At 43.0% G+C, this 18,962-nt stretch overlaps 1 protein-coding gene across 1 annotated transcript in view; it reads left to right on the forward strand.

The window, feature by feature from the left end:
* PLCE1 (phospholipase C epsilon 1) overlaps positions 1 to 18,962 on the forward strand; it is a 397,028-nt gene that overhangs the window by 298,104 nt on the left and 79,962 nt on the right. Inside the window, exons 9-11 of the mRNA XM_030203041.1 lie at positions 1,906 to 2,088; positions 8,695 to 8,812; positions 12,511 to 12,673. Of these exons, the coding sequence (XP_030058901.1) occupies positions 1,906 to 2,088; positions 8,695 to 8,812; positions 12,511 to 12,673 (464 nt within the window). The remainder of the gene's footprint in view (positions 1 to 1,905; positions 2,089 to 8,694; positions 8,813 to 12,510; positions 12,674 to 18,962) is intronic.

An 18,962-nucleotide genomic window follows, 5' to 3' on the forward strand; every position in this document is an offset into this window, starting at 1 on the left:
CTGCTTTTGACACTGTTGATCACAGCTTAATCCTTGATATGCTGTCCTCACTTGGATTTCAGGGCTCTGTTCTTTCCTGGTTTTCTTCTTATCTCTCCCAGTGTACTTTTAGTTTATACTCTGGTGGATCCTCCTCTACTTCTATCTCACTGTCAGTTGATGTACCTCAGGGATCTGTCCTGGGACCTCTTCTTTTCTCCATCTATACTTCTTCCCTTGGTACTCTGATGTCATCCCATGGTTTTCAGTATCATCTTTACGCTGATGATTCCCAGATCTACCTCTCCACACCAGAAATCTCAGCAGGGATTCAGGCCACAGTATCAGCCTGCCTGTCTGACATTGCTGCCTGGATGTCTCAGTGCCATCTGAAACTAAACATGACCAAGACTGAGCTTCTTATTTCCCCCTAAACCAACCTCTCCTCCTCCCCCATTCTCTATTTCTGTGGATAACACTCTCATCCTTCCTGTCTCATCAGCTCGTAACCTTGGGGCCATCTTCAACTCCTCCCTCTCCTTCTCTGCACATATTCAGCAGACTGCTAAAACCTGTCGTTTCTTTCTCTATAATATCAGCAAAATTCGCCCTGTCCTTTCTGAGCACACTACCAGAACACTCATCCACACTCTTATCACCTCTCGCTTAGACTATTGCAACTTGCTTCTCACTTAGCCATCTCTCTCCTCTTCAATCTGTTCAAAATTCTGCTGCATGACTAATATTCCGCCAGTGTCACTATGCTCATATTAGCCCCTCTCCTCAAGTCACTTCACTGGCTCCCATTCCATTTCCGCATACAGTTCAAACTCCTCTTATTGACTTATAAGTGCATTCACTCTGCAGCTCCTCAGTACCTCTCCACTCTCATCTCTCCCTACACTCCTCCCCAGGAACTCCGTTCACTGGGTAAATCTCTCTTATCTGCACCCTTCTCCTCCACTGCTAACTCCAGACTCCGTTCCATATGCCTGGAATAGACTTCCTGAACCGGTATGTCAAGCTCCATCTCTAGCCGTCTTCAAATCTAAGCTAAAAGCCCACCTTTTTGATGCTACTTTTAACTCCTAACCCTTATTCACTTGTTCAGAACCCTTATTTTATCATCCTCACTTTTAATATTCCCTTATCTCTTATTTGTCCTGTTTGTCTGTCCTAATTAGATTGTAAGCTCTGTCGAGCAGGGACTGTCTTTTCATGTTCAAGTGTACAGCACTGCGTACGTCTAGTAGCGCTATAGAAATGAGTAGTAGTAGTAGCATCCCTGATGCAGACCTTTAAGCCAAAACACGGCCTGTGTCGGATCCTGGATTAATTAAAGGACTCTTACGATTTTACACATCATCCTGTGTGTATTTTCTCCACTGTTTGGACCTATGTGTGGAGTTTTTGTTTGTTGACATTATGCTAGTTAACCATGAGGCAGGCAGTTCTATAACAGTAAACTCATATAGGCATCCATTCCATAAAAGAAAGTAGGTGCATACTTTTCGTTATAGAATACTGGTGTAACAGGTGAAATATGTATCTCTGCAGTTAGGTGTGAGCAGTTATACCAGTCATAAAGCTGGTAAATGCTTGTACCTTAATGCCAGAGATATGTATATAACATGCAGTATTCTATAAGTCATACATGTAAGAGTGTGTCCCATCCAGGCTCTGCCCAGACTCACTTATGTGTATGTCTACCTGTAAAATACACACCATGTTAAGATATGCGTGTATTAATAGAATAGCATTTAGGATTTTGGGCATTTATACATGTAAGTTCTAGTAGTCTAAAAATTTATACATGTTCAGTGTATAAGTGCTAGCACCCACTTTATAGAAATACCCCCTGAGTCCTTGAATAAAGTCTTTGCCGGTGTTTTTCTATTCATGGGAATATTTTTCCTTGCACTGCAGGAAGATGGCAGGTTTGAAGGCCCAACACTGGCTCACGCTGTGGAGCTATTTGGTGGCAGGCGTTGGAGCACAAGAAACACAGGCATGGGGACCTTGCCCAAGATCACTGAAAAAGCCAACATGCAGAGAAACAACACCCTGGGAATAAATGCGGTCAAGAAAAAAAAAAAAGTACTCATGAGGGTAGAACACTTTGTCGTTTCTTTTCTTTCAAATCATTGCTGTGCTCATGCATTTTCATGGCTTCATAGTACATGTTGCAGTCAGGTGGATAGTCATTTCTAAAGTATTGCTGAGCCGGGATTTCACACAAGCTTAACTAGGCCTGTTCCCAGAGCAGCAAAAGTCTGGGTTGGCAAAGTTGTAAGAGACATAGATAGGATTTGTTGCGACAAATATGAGCAACATTAACCCATCATTTACCCTGTTAGAGAGTGCAATCCCACATTGCATTGAGAGAAACAGAGTTTAGCAGTCCTAGTACATGTCAGGGGCACAGGGAGTTTCTTGGTGGTATCAGCCTGCCCACTGACACTGCACATTTCACCATGCAGAGGAGACAATGGCACAAGGGCTGGGCTACCAAGACTTAACCATGGCTTCCTTCTCCCCAGGGCATGTCTAACCTTTCCAGGAGGGAAAAACTTAAAACCATCTGTGCATTCACTACTTCAAACAAATGCCATCTTCTAATGTTAATATTATGTAAACCTGGATGCTGCTAAAAGTCCATGGCTTCTGTTGCTAAATATTAGTGGGCTTCCAAAACCAGTTTTTATTTTTATTTTTTTTTGGTTTGTCAAAACCTATTCTGCAGCCGAAATTTTCCATATGATTTCAGCCAAAAGCGAAGCTGAAACCGAAACTGGCCCTTCCCCCAAACTGTAGCAGCCTCCACTCTCTCTCCCCTCCACCTCATACAAAAGTGCTCCATATCTCATGTAGCACTGCACTTCCATACATATAACCTGTGGGGTAATTTTATAAAATCTATTTTATACATATAAGCACAGGATCTCCTTTCACACAAAACACAGAAGCACCCCAGTGGCTTGCTGGTAATGTCTGTACAATCCTGAATAGAGTGGAATGGTAAAACATGAAAAGTCTTGGATACTGCATGAAGTTGACATAGTAGCATGATTAAAACAAATAGGAGAAAGCATTTTTTCACTCAATGTATAGATAAGCTCTGCAACTCATTGCTGGAGCACGTGGTGAAAGCAATTCATGTAGCTGGACTTAAAAAGGTTTTGGACAAATTCCTGGATACTAGCCAGCTCTCAACGTGATTGAAAGTACGTCCAGCAGTAGCTGGCAATCCACTTAGGACTTCTGCTTATACATTGTGAAGACACACCCTGACCCCTGAGGCAAGGGGCTTGTGCGCCGAAACACGGCCCGTGTCGGGTCTTTTTCACAATAAAGGATGGCTATTATCTCTTTCTTGAAGGCCCAGTGGTGCTTTTTTGTCTGTGCTATATACTTGTATGCTGTATTACCCTCTCTTTTGTTACTGCTGTGTGTAGTAGAACAGTGGAATGTAAGAAGGGGTAGAGACCTCTAGCTATAGATGTGAGTGGCAACATTTTCAGCTTTTTCTGTTCCCAATTAATGCAGAATCTGATTTTGACCTTCAACATCTGTTAAAATTGATACCAAATTCCTATACTTGTTCAAAACACAAAAAAGTTGATGAAAACAAAATACAAAGGGAAAACCATTTTGCAGAATTAAAACAACACACCTTTCACTTTTTTTTCTGTTCAGTAGTTTCTTTGCTGGAAAATCAGCAGCTGGCAGGCCACAGATTTACCACAAATAAATCAAATTGGAGTGAAATAATCAATAAATACAAATAGTTTCTAATTCAATAGCCAATGAGGTAGAAGTGCCACAGATTTACCTTTTTATTTAGGAGTCCTGCAGCCCTAAAAATGTATATTATTCAAATGAAATCACAGTCTGTCCAGGAATACTCTTTTATAAAAGGTTCAAAGTTTCATATTTACACTGCACTGTAAGGTTGAGTTTTCTTTCTGTGATACCACACTTTTTTTTACCTGTGAATTTTAATAGCTCGGATATATTTTTGTCTTATGCCAACTCACATTTTCAGTGGCTGCCACTTTTGTCAGAATAGCTTTTGCGCATGGGATGCGCTTTCTGTTTGACCTTCGACACATTGAAACCCTTCACAAGCTCTCTGTTGCTCTGCAGGGTTTTAGCCTGAAGCTTTTTTGAGGCCTTCAAGCCAGCAGATGAAGTTTTCCAGGCCACATGTAATCACTGACGCCAGAGAACACAGCAGCCAGTGCCAAGATATTTGTAAATATAATATATGAATGGCCTTGAACTGTTCTCCTGATTTCTGTTCGCTGAGAATGTTGAGATAGAGCAGCTGGCGCATGGGTTTCCACTCACTCAACTGCTCTGCTTTGCCAGTTTCCTGTTCATTGGTCATAAGTACATAAGTAATGCCATATTGGGAAAAGACCAAAGGTCCATCGAGCCCAGCATCCTGTCCCCGACAGCGGCCAATCCAGGTCAAGGGCACCTGGCAAGCTAACCAAACGTACAAACATTTTATACAAGTTATTCCTGAAATTGTGGAGTGGAGGAGTGGCCTAGTGGTTAGGGTGGTGGACTTTGGTCCTGGGGAACTGAGGAACTGAGTTTGATTCCCACTTCAGGCACAGGCAGCTCCTTGTGACTCTGGGCAAGTCACTTAACCCACCATTGCCCCAGGTACAAATAAGTACCTGTATACAATATGTAAGCCGCATTGAGCCTGCCATGAGTGGGAAAGCGCAGGGTACAAATGTAACAAAAAAAAATTTGTGGATTTTTCCAAGTCCATTTAGTAGCGGTCTATGGACTTGTCCTTTAGGAAACCGTCCAACCCCCTTTTAAACTCTGCCAAGCTAACCGCCTTCACTACGTTCTCCGGCAACGAATTCCAGAATTTAATTATGCGTTGGGTGAAGAAACATTTTCTCCTATTTGTTTTAAATTTACTACACTGTAGTTTCATCACATGCCCCCTAGTCCTAGTATTTTTGGAAAGCGTGAACAGATGCTTCACATCCACCTGTTCCACTCCACTCATTATTTTATATACCTCTATCATGTCTCCCCTCAGCTGTCTCTTCTCCAAGCTGAAAAGCCCTTGCCTCCTTAGTCTTTCTTCATAGGGAAGTCATCCCATCCCCGCTATCATTTTTGTCGCCCTTCACTGCACCTTTTCCAGTTCTACTATATCTTTCTTGAGATGCAGCGACCAGAGTTGAACACAATACTCAAGGTGCGGTCGCACCATGGAGCGATACAACTGCATTATAACATCCTCACATCTGTTCTCCATACCTTTCCTAATAATACCCAACATTCTATTTGCTTTCCTAGCCGCAGCAGCACACTAAGCAGAAGGTTTCAGTGTATTATCAACGACGACACCCAGATCCCTTTCTTGGTCCATAACTCCTAATGTGGAACCTTGCATGACGTAGCTATAATTCGGGTTCTTTTTTCCCACTTGCATCACCTTACACTGTCATCTGCCATTTAGCCGCCCAGTCTTCCAGTCTCGTAAGGTCCTTCTGTAATTTTTCACAATCCTCTCGTGAATTAACGACTTTGAATAACTTTGTGTCATCAGCAAATTTAATTACCTCGCTGGTTACTCCCATCTCTAAATCATTCCTTGGTCATCTTGTGCATCCTTTGATATCTCTGCTACTGGAGCTGTTGACATGAAATAGATCCATTTACTTTGTGGTCACTGGTTCCACAGGTTGGAGACTTCCTGACTTAAGGAGCAGTTTTGTAAGACACTGGAGTGTTAAGTGATATGTTTGTTTATTAGGATTTGATACTACCACCTTATCTGTTGTTCAGGTCAAAGCAGTTTACAGGCTGAGGGTGGCTTTGATGACCAGGTAATTTGGGGAGAGAGGGTTTTTTTTATCCCTAGGGCTTGCGTTCTATGGATTTCTTGGCCATGCTGAACTACTTTTTCTAATGTCAGAGGTGTACCCTTGATCTGTCATCCAGCTGTAGTAAAGTTTTTTCAGAGTGGATAAGGTACATAGGTTAGGCCATTGCCTTAGAATTTGAATATAATGTTGAATGTACTTATGGAACCTCTGGGTTCGATTTTATTTTATTTTCTAGAAATTAAACGTGTCTTTGCTTGCAGTTTGCACGTACAGGAGAGAGTAAGTTAAAAGCTTTGTACTCTGTCTGCTTTTCTGCAGTGTTTTCTACATGGCCACTGGAAACTGGGAATAAGAACATAAGAATAGGCATACTAAGTCAGACCAATGGTCCATCTAGCCCAGTATCCTGTTTCCAGCAGTGGTCAATCCAGGTCACAAGTACCTGGCAAAATCCCAATTAGTAGCAACATTCCATACTACCAATCCCAGGGCACGCAATGGCTTCCCCCATGTCCATCTCAATAACAGACTATGGATGTTTCCTCCAGGAACTTGTCCAAACATTTTTTAAACCCAGATATGCAACCACTGTTACCACATCCTACTACTATTACTACTACTATTTAGCATTTCTATAGCGCTACAAGGAGTACGCAGCGCTGCACAAACATAGAAGAAAGACAGTCCCTGCTCAAAGAGTTTACAATCTAATAATCCTCCGGCAGCGAGTTCTAGAACTTAACTATTCTTTGAGTGAAAAAATATTTCCTCCTATTTCCATGTAATTTCATTGAGTGTCCTCTGGTTTTTGTACTTTAAGAGTGAAAAATCGATTCACTTCTACCCATTCTACACCACTCAGGATTTTATAGACCTTAATCATATCCCCCGTCATCCGTCTCTTTTCCCATATGGAAGGAGTTCCATCCCCTTTATCATTTGGGTTGCTTTTCTTTGAACCTTTTCTAATTCCGCTATATCTTTATTGAGATACAGCGACCAGAATTGAACTCAGAACTCAAGATGAAATCACACCATGGAGTGATAGAGGCATTATAATGTTCTCTGTCTTATTTTGCATCCTTTTCCTAATAAATCCTAGCACCCTGTTTGCTATTTTGGCTGCTGCCGCACACTGGGCAGATGATTTCAATGTGCTGTCTACAATGGCACCTAGATCTTTTTTTTTGAGTGCTCACTCCTAAGGTGGACCCTAGCATCAGGTAACTATGATTTGGATTATTCTTCCCAATGTGTATCACTTTGCATTTGTCCATATTAAATTTCATTTGCCATTTGGATGCCCAGTCTTCCTAAGGTCTTCCTGCAATTTTTCACAGTCTGCATGTGTTTTGCCAACTCTGAATAGTTTTGTGTCATCTTCAGATTTAATCACTTCACTCGTTGTTCCATTTTCCAGATCATTTATAAATATGTTAAATAGTACTGGCCCCAGTACAGATCCCTGCGGCACTCCACTATTCACCCTTCCATTGAGAAAAATGGCCATTTAACCCTACGCTTTGTTTTCTGTCCAATAACCAATTCCTAATCCACAGAAGGACATTGCTTCCTATCCCATGAATTTTTAAATTTTTTTTTATTACATTTGTACCCCGCGCTTTTCCCCAATCATGGCAGGCTCAATGCAGCTTACATATTGTATACAGGTACTTATTGGTACCTGGGACAATGGAGGGTTAAGTGACTTGCCCAGAGTCACAAGGAGCTGCCTGTGCCTGAAGTGGGAATTGAACTCAGTTCCTCAGGACCAAAGTCTACCACCCTAACCACTAATTTTCTCAGGAGTCTCTCATGAGGAACTTTTTCAAAAGCTGTCTGAAAATCTAGATACACTACATTAACCGGCTCACCTTTATACACGTTTATTTATGCCTTCAAAGAAATGAAGCAAATTGGTGAGGTAAGACTTCCCTTGGCTGAACCCATGCTGACTGTCCCATTAAACCAAAATTTTCTATGTGTTCCAAAATTTTATTCTTTATAATAGTTTCCACCATTTTCCCCGCACTGAAGTCAGGCTTACCAGTCTGTAATTTCCCGGATCACCTCTGGAACCCTTTTAAAAAATCGATGTTACATTGACCACCCTCCAATCTTCAGATACTATGGCAAATTTTAATGACAGGTTACAGGTCACTAACAACAGATCAGCAATTTAAGTTTTGAGTTCTTTCAGTACCCTGGAGTGTATGCCATCCAGTCCAGGTGATTTATCACTCTTTCATTTGTCAATTTGGCTCAGTATGTCTTCCAGGTTCACCGATATTTCTGTTAAAATAAGTTCAGGTTGTTTTAGTCCAGTTTGACCCCAAGTGGGATCTTCCATTTCTAGGGTTGGCTGGTGGTGGAGGTGCTGCAGGGCCAGCATTCTTAGCCCCTCGGGGGAAGGAATTATTTGTTTAAATGTTAAAAACCAGTAGTTAGATTCAGGGTTCTGGAAGGAGCCTTAGTGCATTGACCCCTGGCCTAGGACCATCACTGCATTGACCAGTCTAGGTATGTAGGAGGGAAGATTAAGATATAAAAGAAAGGTTATGAATGTAAGCTCATGGTACTGGATTCTTGCTCTCCTTGTGATTGGGGGTGAAGGGAAGCAGTAGGAATGGGGTTACATGACCTATACAGAATTCAGGATTGAAAGGTGGTTGATGTCTGTGATCCTTGAGCATAGTAAACCGCAGGCCCTGAATCCTGTGGGAGTTAATAAAACAGAAAATCCCATTCTATTTGTTGCTCTTTCTTATGTATTTCAATTCTGTGTATGAAAAAGCAGGCAAGCATTTCCCACAAGCTTTATGTCTTACAGTATTTTGGTCTGTATATCCAGGGTGAAAGTGGAGATGCTGCTGATGACGAGATGGCAGTTCGTAAAACAAAGAGTTGCAAAGAACCTCGAAGCAGAAGCGGTTCTGATCCACCAGACATTGATGAACAGGACGAGCCAGGTAGAAATTATGTTCTTTCTTTCTTTCTTTCTTTATTATACTTAATATATTCTCTATAGATGCTGCATTCTTCCAGAGGGACTGGAGGGTTAGCACATAAGCACTGCCACACTGGGAAAAGACCAAAGGTCCATCAAGCCCAGCACTCTGTCTCCGAGAGCAGCCAATCCAGGCCCCAAGAACCTGGCAAAAAACCCAAAATTTGATCACGATCAATGGACTTTTCCTTCAGAAATCTGTCCAGACCCCCTTTAAACTCAGCAAGGCCAGCTGCCGTCACTACCTTCTCCGGCAATGAGTTCCAGAGTCTAACTACGCGCTGAGTAAAGAAAAACTTTCTCCGATTTGTTTTAAACCTACCCCATTCTAATTTCATCTTGTGTCCCCTGGTTCCATTATTGTTAGAAAGCGTAAACAAACGCTTCACATCTGTCCGCTCTATCCCGCTCATTATTTTGTAAACCTCTATCATATCACCTCTCAGCCGCCTTCTCTCCAGGCTAAAGAGTCCTAGCCGTCATAACCTCTCCTCATAGGGTAGTCGTCCCATCTCTTTTATCATTTTTGTCGCCCTTCTCTGCACCTTCTCCAATTCCTTTATATCTTTTTTGAGATGAGGCGACTAGAACTGAACACAATACTCCAGGTGCGGTCGCACCATGGAGCGATATAACAATCTAATAGATCTATTAGATTGTAAGCTCTTTGAGCAGGGACTGTCTTTCTTCTAAGTTTGTGCAGCGCTGCGTATGCCTTGTAGCGCTATAGAAATGCTAAATAGTAGTAGTAGTAGTAGAGCGATATAACAGCATTATAACATCCTCATGCTTGGTTCCCATCCCTTTTCTAATAATACTCAACATTCTGTTCGCCTTCTTAGCCGCCACAGCACATTGAGCTGAAGATTTCAACGTCCTATCCACGATGACTCCCAGATCCCTTTCTCGGTCCATAACTCCTAACGCAGAACCTTGCATAACATAGCTGTAATTCGGGTTCCTCCTTCCCACATGCATCACTTTGCACTTGTCAGCGTTGAACTTCATCTGCAATTTGGACGCCCAATTCCCCAGTCTCACGAGGTCTTCTTGTAATTTTTCACACACCTCCCATGACGAGACGACTCTGGATAATTTTGTGTCATCTGCAAATTTAATTATAAGTTAAATTAATCTCTACCTTCCCAGAAAATCAAAGTTGTGTCTATTATAGCTATGGTGAATAGCTTTGCATAGGATGTCTATGTTGGAAAATGGATGTCTAGGTCTGTGCATTCGATTCAAAAATAACTAGTATTTTAGAAAAGGCTTAGCAAATGCAGAGCAATTTCTAAGATACGTATAGCACTGCCAGGAATATAAATGCCCTTACACACTATGAGAGCAGCCATTTTAGAAAAAAGTCAACTGAAAAAAGAGTGGCATGACTAGGAAGTTTGCATTTTACAGCATACATATGGGGTGGATTTTAGAAACCTGGATGTCTATGAAAAACTAATCAAGGAGACATCCTCAAAAATTCAAACTTTTTGTAACTCAAGGTAATCCCCCTCCCCCCCCCCCCCCCAGATCTCCTTCAAAAGAGATGACTGCCAATGTATTGCAGTTCTAAAATATAGAATACACATATGTACTTTGAAGGACTGCTGGAACAGCGCTCAGAACAACCATCTTTTAAATTCCTGCATGCTATCATGTATATATGGATAGGTGGTGTCTGTTGTAAAATCATTACTTGTACATACATGCTGATTTACAAGCATGAAAATGCTTGTACATGGACAAAACAGCTCATGGATCTTCTAGAATCACTTGCTAGACATCTCGTATATGATGAGAGAAAGAGTAAAATATATTTTCAACAAATCTTGGCCACTTGGGCCCAAATATACTAAAGGCTTTTCCCCATAGATTTCTAATAGGAAAAACACATCTGGCCTTTAATATAGAGGATTTAATTACTTTGATTTTGGGATATGAAGGATCTACCTACTGTAGGCCCTAGAGAATAAAAGCCCCCCCCCCCCCCCCCCCCAATAAAACTGGTTTAACATATGCCCTTCTTTACTTCAAATATAGTCCCAGGTTTCTTATTTATTTAATTTAGTTTATTTGTGGTATTTGATATACCACTATTTCACAGTTTCTGGGCAGGGGTTCTACCTTCACAACTTTTTATACCCAGTAGTAAAGCTGATAAGCGTATGGGAGTTCTTCAGTGCTCTGGTACTCAAGGTCTCTTACTACTATTACTACTACTACTTAACATTTCTAAAGCGCTACCAGGGTTATGCAGCTCTGTACAATTTAACAAAGAAGGACAGTCCCTGCTCAAAGGAGCTTACAATCTAAAGGACAAAAAGTGCAGTCAATCAAATTGGAACAGTCTAGATTTCCTGGATGGAGGTATAATGGTTAGGTGCCGAAAGCGACATGGAAGAGGTGGGCTTTGAGCAAGGATTTGAAGATGGGCAGGGAGGGGGCTTGGCGTATGACCTTTGGCCTTTCCTAGTTCCTTCAGCTCTGCTCTTTGTCCATTTTCCTTCTAAAATCAGATTCAAGGACCTAAATATATAAACTACAAAGAAAGAGGTGGATTGAAGTAGAGAGGTAGCCTAATAGTTAGTGCAATGGGCTGAGTACTAGAAGAATCAGGTTCAATTCCCACTTCAGCTCCTTGAGACCCTGGGCAACTTACTTAACCTTCCAGTGCCCTAGGTACAAAAAGAAAACTTAAGATTTTGAGCCCACTAGAGACAGAGAAAGTGACTGTAAACCACTTTGGTTGTACCCACAGAAAAGCAAGTGGGTACAACCCACAGAATGTATATCAAAATCTTTACCCTTAGCCCATATTAAAAAAACAAAGCTATAAATCATGGACAAGAAGCAAATGTTTCTTGGTTGAAAGGAAGTTCTGGAACAAAGGGTCTTAATATAAGGCTCAAAGCGGATAGACTGAGGTATAACATTAGGAAGTATTTCTTCACGGAAAGGGTAGTGAAGGCATGGAGTTACCACAAAGGCTGCTATTTTATAAATATATCCATGTGTATATTGCATGCACATATAGGTTTTTGAAAAAAAGTGCTTGTTTTGGCCAGGGCTTTACATGAGGGATTAAGGGAGTCGTCCTTCTTTTTTCAGCGTACTTGATTTCCACCTCCAAACTGCAATTATGTTAAAACAGCAGACTTAATTGGTGGGATTTACACCTGTAGGGTTGCAGCTACATCTGAAGTGGTGCAACTTACATGTTGAAATTCCTCTCCTGCATGTAAATGCCGCCACTTCAATATGGAAGCTGCTGAGTCTGTGTCATTCATTTTTTTTTCAAACATGTATGTTTGTAAAATGGCTCCTTCCGCTACATGTGCCAGCACATACATGCACTCTTCAGCTCGTGTTTTAGAAAAGGTTTCACCCTGGCTGATCCTTTTCTAAAGTACTGCCAGAACTGAGCATGTCCCAATGTGGACATCTCAGTTCCGGTGTCTACATTCTGTTTAAAATGGGGCTCCACAGATCCTTATTTGTGATAAAATGGAGGCAAAGCTAGAGATTCAGTATGATTTGTGATATACTGCAACAGAAAAGGAAATTAGGCCAGCTAGAGAGGCCATAGATTTAATATCTGCCATCATATCCTATGTTTCACATAAATAACTGTAATGATAAATGCATTTTTTTCTTTTGCAGATCAGAACATTATAAGCAGTTTCCCCACATTTTACACTTTACCATCTAGAAGAACCCATTCCCTCACTACATATGGCTCTCCAAGTATGGTATCTGGGGCATCTTCACCAGTCCGACCAGCCTCATCACCGGTTCTGCCTGCATCTAACAAGAACCAATCCAAGTAGGATCAAAGCATAGCTTCCATGTTTAATGTATATATTTATTTATTGGGATTTATTAACTGCTTTTATGAAGATATTCACCCAAAGTGGTGTGCAGCAGGTATAGTTTAGCATAAAACTTAGTTTTGTTCCATTATGTAGCTTCCCACTATTCCAGAACCTGTGGGATAGTTGTGTCCATCAACCAGCAGGTGGTGATAGAGAACTGAAAACTGAGCTCCCCACCCCCGCCCTCAACTTGGCTACGCTTCTGAGGGTAAGACTTGTGGAGACTGTGAGGTCGGGGGAGCAGCTGGCAGTAGTAAATCCAGCTAAAGTTTGACTCAGAATCACTTGGAGGGCTGAAGTTCTACTTGGTACAAGGGAGGGATCCTGACTCACTGCTTGGGACTATGTTGTGCAGCGCTTGTGCCATTTGGAGTGAATGGCGACTCCCGTGGAGGCAGTTAAGCGGTGTTCCTTGCTGAGGGACCCACCAGCCAGTATCTGGGCGTTGCAGTGTGTGCAAACCGGGAATCCCACGGGATGTGGGAGGAAACAGTCGACAGCAGCATATCTTCAGATTTGGCACAGCATCCAAATATGCCGTGAACTTAGGATTCTCCAGCAGGGCCAGTGCGCAGTTTGATACAGAAGAGTGTGGGAACAGGTGCCATTTTGTCGGGACTGACTACATAAGTACATAAGTATTGCCATACTGGGAAAGACCAAAGGTCCATCAAGCCCAGCACCCTGTTTCCAACAGTGGCCAATCCAGGTCACAAATTCCAGGTCACAAATACCTGGCAAGATCCCCAAAAAGTACAAAACATTTTATACTGCTTATCCCAGAGATAGTGGATTTTTCCCAAGTCCATTTAATAATGGTCTATGAACTTTTCCTTTAGGAAGCTGTCCAAACCTTTTTTAAACTCTACTAAGCTAACCACCTTTACCACATTTTCTGGCAACGAATTCCAGAGACTGGCAGTGAAGAACAGCCTCTGTTTGGTCACACATGGAGCACAGCCACCATTTTACAACCTCAGGGCCCAAAGGAGCATTTAGCTGCATTGGGATCTTTGTTTTCTCTGGAGTTTATATTGCTGTTATACAAGGCCTATTTACTGAAGTAGGGACAGTCAGAGTTGCTGCAAGATACTTCAGTTTCTCGCCCCTCCAGCTCCTAAGAGATCTCATTTAGCCTCATCTGCCCACTCCTGGAGGGCTATCTCTGCTTCTCCTTCTTTATCTGATGTGGCCTCAGTCTATTCAGAGAAGCCATCATTGAATGAGCAATTAGTGGAGGGAGAACTTCTTCCTAAGGAGGGGGATAACCCAAAAGTACTGAGGTGATTTCATAACGAGGAGCTCAGTACTCTTATTTCTGAGGCATTGGAGGTGCTTTCCACTGAGGAGCCTTCTGCTTCATTGTCAGAAATTCCATCTTCATTGATAATGAGTGGGCTTGCTTATTTATTTATTTATTTATTTTGGCATTTATATCTCACATTTTCCTATACTGCATTGTGTTAGAGGTCCTACTAAGCTCTTTGCAATGCATCCAGACATTCAAGACCTGATTACTGCAGACTGGGTCTCACCAGACATGGGGCTGAGAGTGGGAAGAGCCATGGTTCGCCTCTACCTGGTGGTTCTGGAGGAGAAAGAGAAATTGCAGCTTCCCAGAGTGCACTCCCTTGTTATGGCAGTGACTAAGAAGACCACCTTACCATTGGAAAGGGACATTGCCTTAAATGACCCTCAGGGTAGGAAGCTAGAAGGCTTGCTGAAACAAGCCGTTGAAATGGCCTCTTTTGGCCTTCAAGTGCAGGTTGTTCATGGCTAGAGCATTCCTGAAGTGGCATCAGCAGTCTGCAACACAAGATGGGCACCATAATTTTTTTTGTTACATTTGTACCCCGCGCTTTCCCATTCATGGCAGGCTCAATGCGGCTTACATGGGGCAATGGAGGGTTAAGTGACTTGCCCAGAGTCACAAGGAGCTGCCTGTGCCTGAAGTGGGAATTGAACTCAGTTCCTCAGTTCCCCAGGACCAAAGTCCACCACCCTAACCACTAGGCCACTCCTCCAACTGGAAGTGAGGCTGGCCTACTTGGCGGATTCGATTTATGACATTTTATGGGTTACGGCCCCCAGTATGTCTTTGACTGTCACAGCACGTCAGCAACTCTGGTTGCTGCATTGGGAAGCGGATGCAGCATCAAAGTCACGTCATCTAGTTAAACTGCCCTTTTGGGGCAAGTGGCTATTTGAAGAAGATCTCAGTAACTTGGTGATAGAACTGAGGGGAAACTAAGCCAGTTGCTGGAAGATAAGCCGAAAGCCTCTGGTCGTCCGTCTTCAGGGGGCTCTCAATCTCAATCTCAATACTGCAGATAGTACTGGCCTTATTGCCTTCAATATGGTCAGAAGTTCTGCTTTCAGGTACACCATTCTTCCTTTCGTGTGGACAGGAAGTCCTCCTCTCAGTCACCTACAGTGCCCAGTGCCTCATGAGCTTTGCAATGATGTGAGGCTGGTGCACTCTTCTCTTCCTCTGGTGGAGGATGTCTTCAGAGGTTTTGGGAGGTGTGGGACAAAATCACATCAGACCAGTGGGTTCTGGATATTCTTACAGAAGGCTATAAGTTGGAGTTTTTCCACCTGGTCACTCCTCTCTTCTTGAAGTCTCCTTGTCGAAAGGGAACTAAGGCGGTCAAGGTTCAGACCACTGTAGATTCCTTGCAGGCACTCTGGGCCATTATTGCATTTCCCCAGGCTGAGCAGGGTCAAGGCAGATACTCGATCTACTTCATTGCTCCATAGAAGGAAGGTACCTTTTGTCTGGTCTTACATCTCAAAGGTCTAAACCACTGTCTCCGAGTGTCCCGCTTTCGCATGGAAACACTAATAGCAGTCATAGCCTTGTTTTAAGTAGGAGAATTTCTCACTGCCCTTGATCTCATGGAGGCATACTTGCATATACCCATATGACCACTGCATTAGAGATTTCTATATTTTGCAGTGCTGGGCCGTCACTTCCAGTTCAGGGCTTTGCCCTTCGGTCTCGCCACAGCACCAAGGTTATGGTGGTGTTGGTGGCGGCCTTTCTTTGGCACCAGGGAATCAGAGTTCACCCATATCTTGACGATTGGCTCATTCATGCATTGTCATATTTGGACAGCATGGTGGTGACAGACAAAGTTGTCAGTCTTCTGCAGTTGAGTTGGGTGATCAATTTTGGGAAGAGCAAACTAACTCTGTCACAGACGCTGGAGTATCTGGGCATTCTATTTGACACATTCCCAAATAGCAAGGGTTCAACAGATTTGACTTCTCATCAGTCAAGGTAGGCCCAGGTTCTGGGTTTAATGACAGTGATGGAAGTGGTGCCATGGGCAAGGGCTCATATGCAGTCATTACAGGAATATCTTCTCAGCCTCTGGTCTTTGGTTATCACAGAAGTACGACCTTCATCTTCCTTGGATGCTGGTTCCCATATGGAGTATGCAATGGTGATTGTTGCCCAGGAATTTGACCGTCAGAGCTCCCTTTTCAATTACACAATGGGAGGTGATGACAACGGATGCCAGCAAGTCAGGTTGGGGAGCTCATTCCAAGTTCAATCTGGCACAGGACACCGGAACAGAAGTCTCAGTGATTGATGAATCGCTTGGAGCTCAGAGCAGAGTGGAATGCCTTACATGACTTTGCTCCCTTTCTGGCAGGGGCCCTGGTCTGAGGTTTGTCCAACAATGTGATGGCGGTGGTTCATATTAACAGACAAGGTGGGACCCACAACTGGCTGATAGCGGTAGAGGTGGCCTCCCTCATGAGTTGGGCAGAGAAAAATCTCTGCTTGTCAGCAGCTCACATCACTGGGTCCTTGAGTGTGGAGATGAACTTTCTCAGCAGGCACTCCTTGGACCCGGGAGAATGGGAACTATCCAGCCAGGGTTTTCAGTTGATAGTAGATCAATGGGGTTCTTTGCTTCTAGACTTGATGGTGACCTAAAGGAATGCCAAAGTGCCCAAGTTATTCAGCTGTTGGGAAGAACTGGGTTTGATGGGGATTGATGGCCTACTGCTGCCCTGTCTGGAGACACATCTACTGTATGTCTTCCCTCCTTGGCCCATGGTGGGCCATGTGTTGAAAAGGATCACAATGCACTGGGGTTGAATAATTCTTGTAGCCCTGGATTGGCTGTGGAGGCCATTGTATGCAGACCTGATTCAACTGCTAGATGGGGATCTTCTCCATCTTCTTCAGGTACATGGTCTACTGAAGTAAGTAGTGCGGTGCTCATGGAGGATCCATGCCCCTTTGGTCTTCCATTTTTGCCATTGAAAGGGCTCAGTTGAGACGAAAAGGTTATTCTGATTGGTCATTGTTACATTGCTTCAGGCTCAGAAATGCTCTACATCCATGGCATATGTGGGGGTGTGGAGGACGTTCAAGGGCTGCTGTTCTGAGCGTGGACTTTCTTCCTTATCTGCTCAGATTGCTCATTTCTTAGCATTTCTCCAGGCAGGTCTTCAGAAAGGATTGGTGATGGGTTCTCTAAAAGTTCAGATTGTAACTTTGGCCTGTTTCAGGGGCCAACTACAGAAGATGTCTCTTGTGACTCACCCAAATACCATTCTATTCTTGTGGGGGGTGGGTCGCTTGTGGCCTCCCTTTCATACGCTGTGTCTAGTGTGGAACCTTAATTTAGTCCTTCAGGTTCTTCAAAGCCTCTTTTTGAGCCACTCCAGAATGCCTCCTTGAAAGATCTTATGCTAAAGACAGAGTTCTTGGTGGCTGTTGCTTTGGCAGATAGGGTTTCAGAGCTTCAGACTCTTTGTTGTTGGGATCCCTTTCTCCGCTTTTCGGAGGCAGGGGTCTCTCTTTGAACAGTTCCTACCATTATTCCGAAAGTGGTATTAGTATTTCATGTCAACCAATCTGTGAAGCTTCCATCCTTTTGCAGAGAGAAGAAGCTCAGTATTCTTCCTTGCTGAAATACCTGTGCCAACCGCTACAGGGTGGACGTTGAAGCCAGTTTTGGGGCTTCGGTCCTTAGGATGGTGGTGCCAGGATCCCACCCACTCTAGGGACTGTTTTTAAACATCTCACAGGTTTTGGAATAGTGGGAAGCTATGTAATGGAAGGAGAAATTAGATCTTACCTGATAATTTTCTTTCCATTAGTATTTCCTATTATTCCAGAGGCCTGCCTGAGGTTTCTGAGATGTTTAGTCAGTGCAAAGTAATGGGTCAAATAACAACTGTCACCTTGCATGGTGCTTCTTGTATATGTTTTGTTCTCTACAAGTTGTCCAGAAATGAGAGAGGTCCACACGTGTTTGCTCGTCTGGTTAGTGTTAGGTTAGCGAGTTGTTCAAGGTTGTTGTGTTTATTCTGAGTTTATCCTTACTTCATATCTACATAATGCCAAGAGAGATATGTGTCAACTCAGTTTTCATTTCTCTATCTCCACCTGCTAGTTGATGGACATAACTGTCGCACAGATTCTGGAATAGTAGGAAGGACTAATGGAAAGAAAAGAAAATGATCAGGTAAGACCTAATTTCTTCTTAAAGCATAACAATAGTAAATTGACCAAATATAATACAATAAATAAACTTTGAATAACAAATCGAAACCTAATAATTGGACTACCATGAAATAGTATAAAAAATATACACATTTAACAGCACTGCAGAACAACTATAGAACAGAAATATGATAAATATCAGTACAATACAAACAATACCATAATAGACCACATTCCCAAATAACATAGATATAATATGATGTGAGAAATAGTACCAATCCCCAGCCCTCAGGCCCCTTCTCCCAGCCCCAGCATTAGACCCTTCTCCACAGATCAGCCCCAAACCTCAGAGTCTGCCCTTGGTCCCTTTTTCTCCCAGGACTAGCATCAGACTGTTCTCCCTAAACCAGCCCCCTTCTCCCAGCCCTAGCAAAAGACCCTTCTCTCTCCTCCCAGCCCCAGTATCAGACTCTTCTCCTTAAATCAACCCCCTTCTCCTACCTCAGCAAAAGACCATTCTCTCTCCTCAACCCTTAGCCCCAGCATGTGCCCTGTCTGCCAGCCTGCCTCCTTCTTCCAACCCCCACATCAGACCCTCTCTCATTGGGTGTGCAACTGAGATTGGGGGGTATTTGCCCCCATTCCATGCCTGTAGCAATGCCTAAGCACAGGATCATTGGGGTTAGGTTTGGCTGTATTTTCCAGCCCTATATAATAACTGGGACGTCCCTTAAATTTCTGGAGAGTTCTTGATTTACTTGGTATTTTAC

Source organism: Microcaecilia unicolor, chromosome 5, assembly GCF_901765095.1.
Source record: "Microcaecilia unicolor chromosome 5, aMicUni1.1, whole genome shotgun sequence".
Taxonomy (NCBI): Eukaryota; Metazoa; Chordata; class Amphibia; order Gymnophiona; family Siphonopidae; genus Microcaecilia; species Microcaecilia unicolor.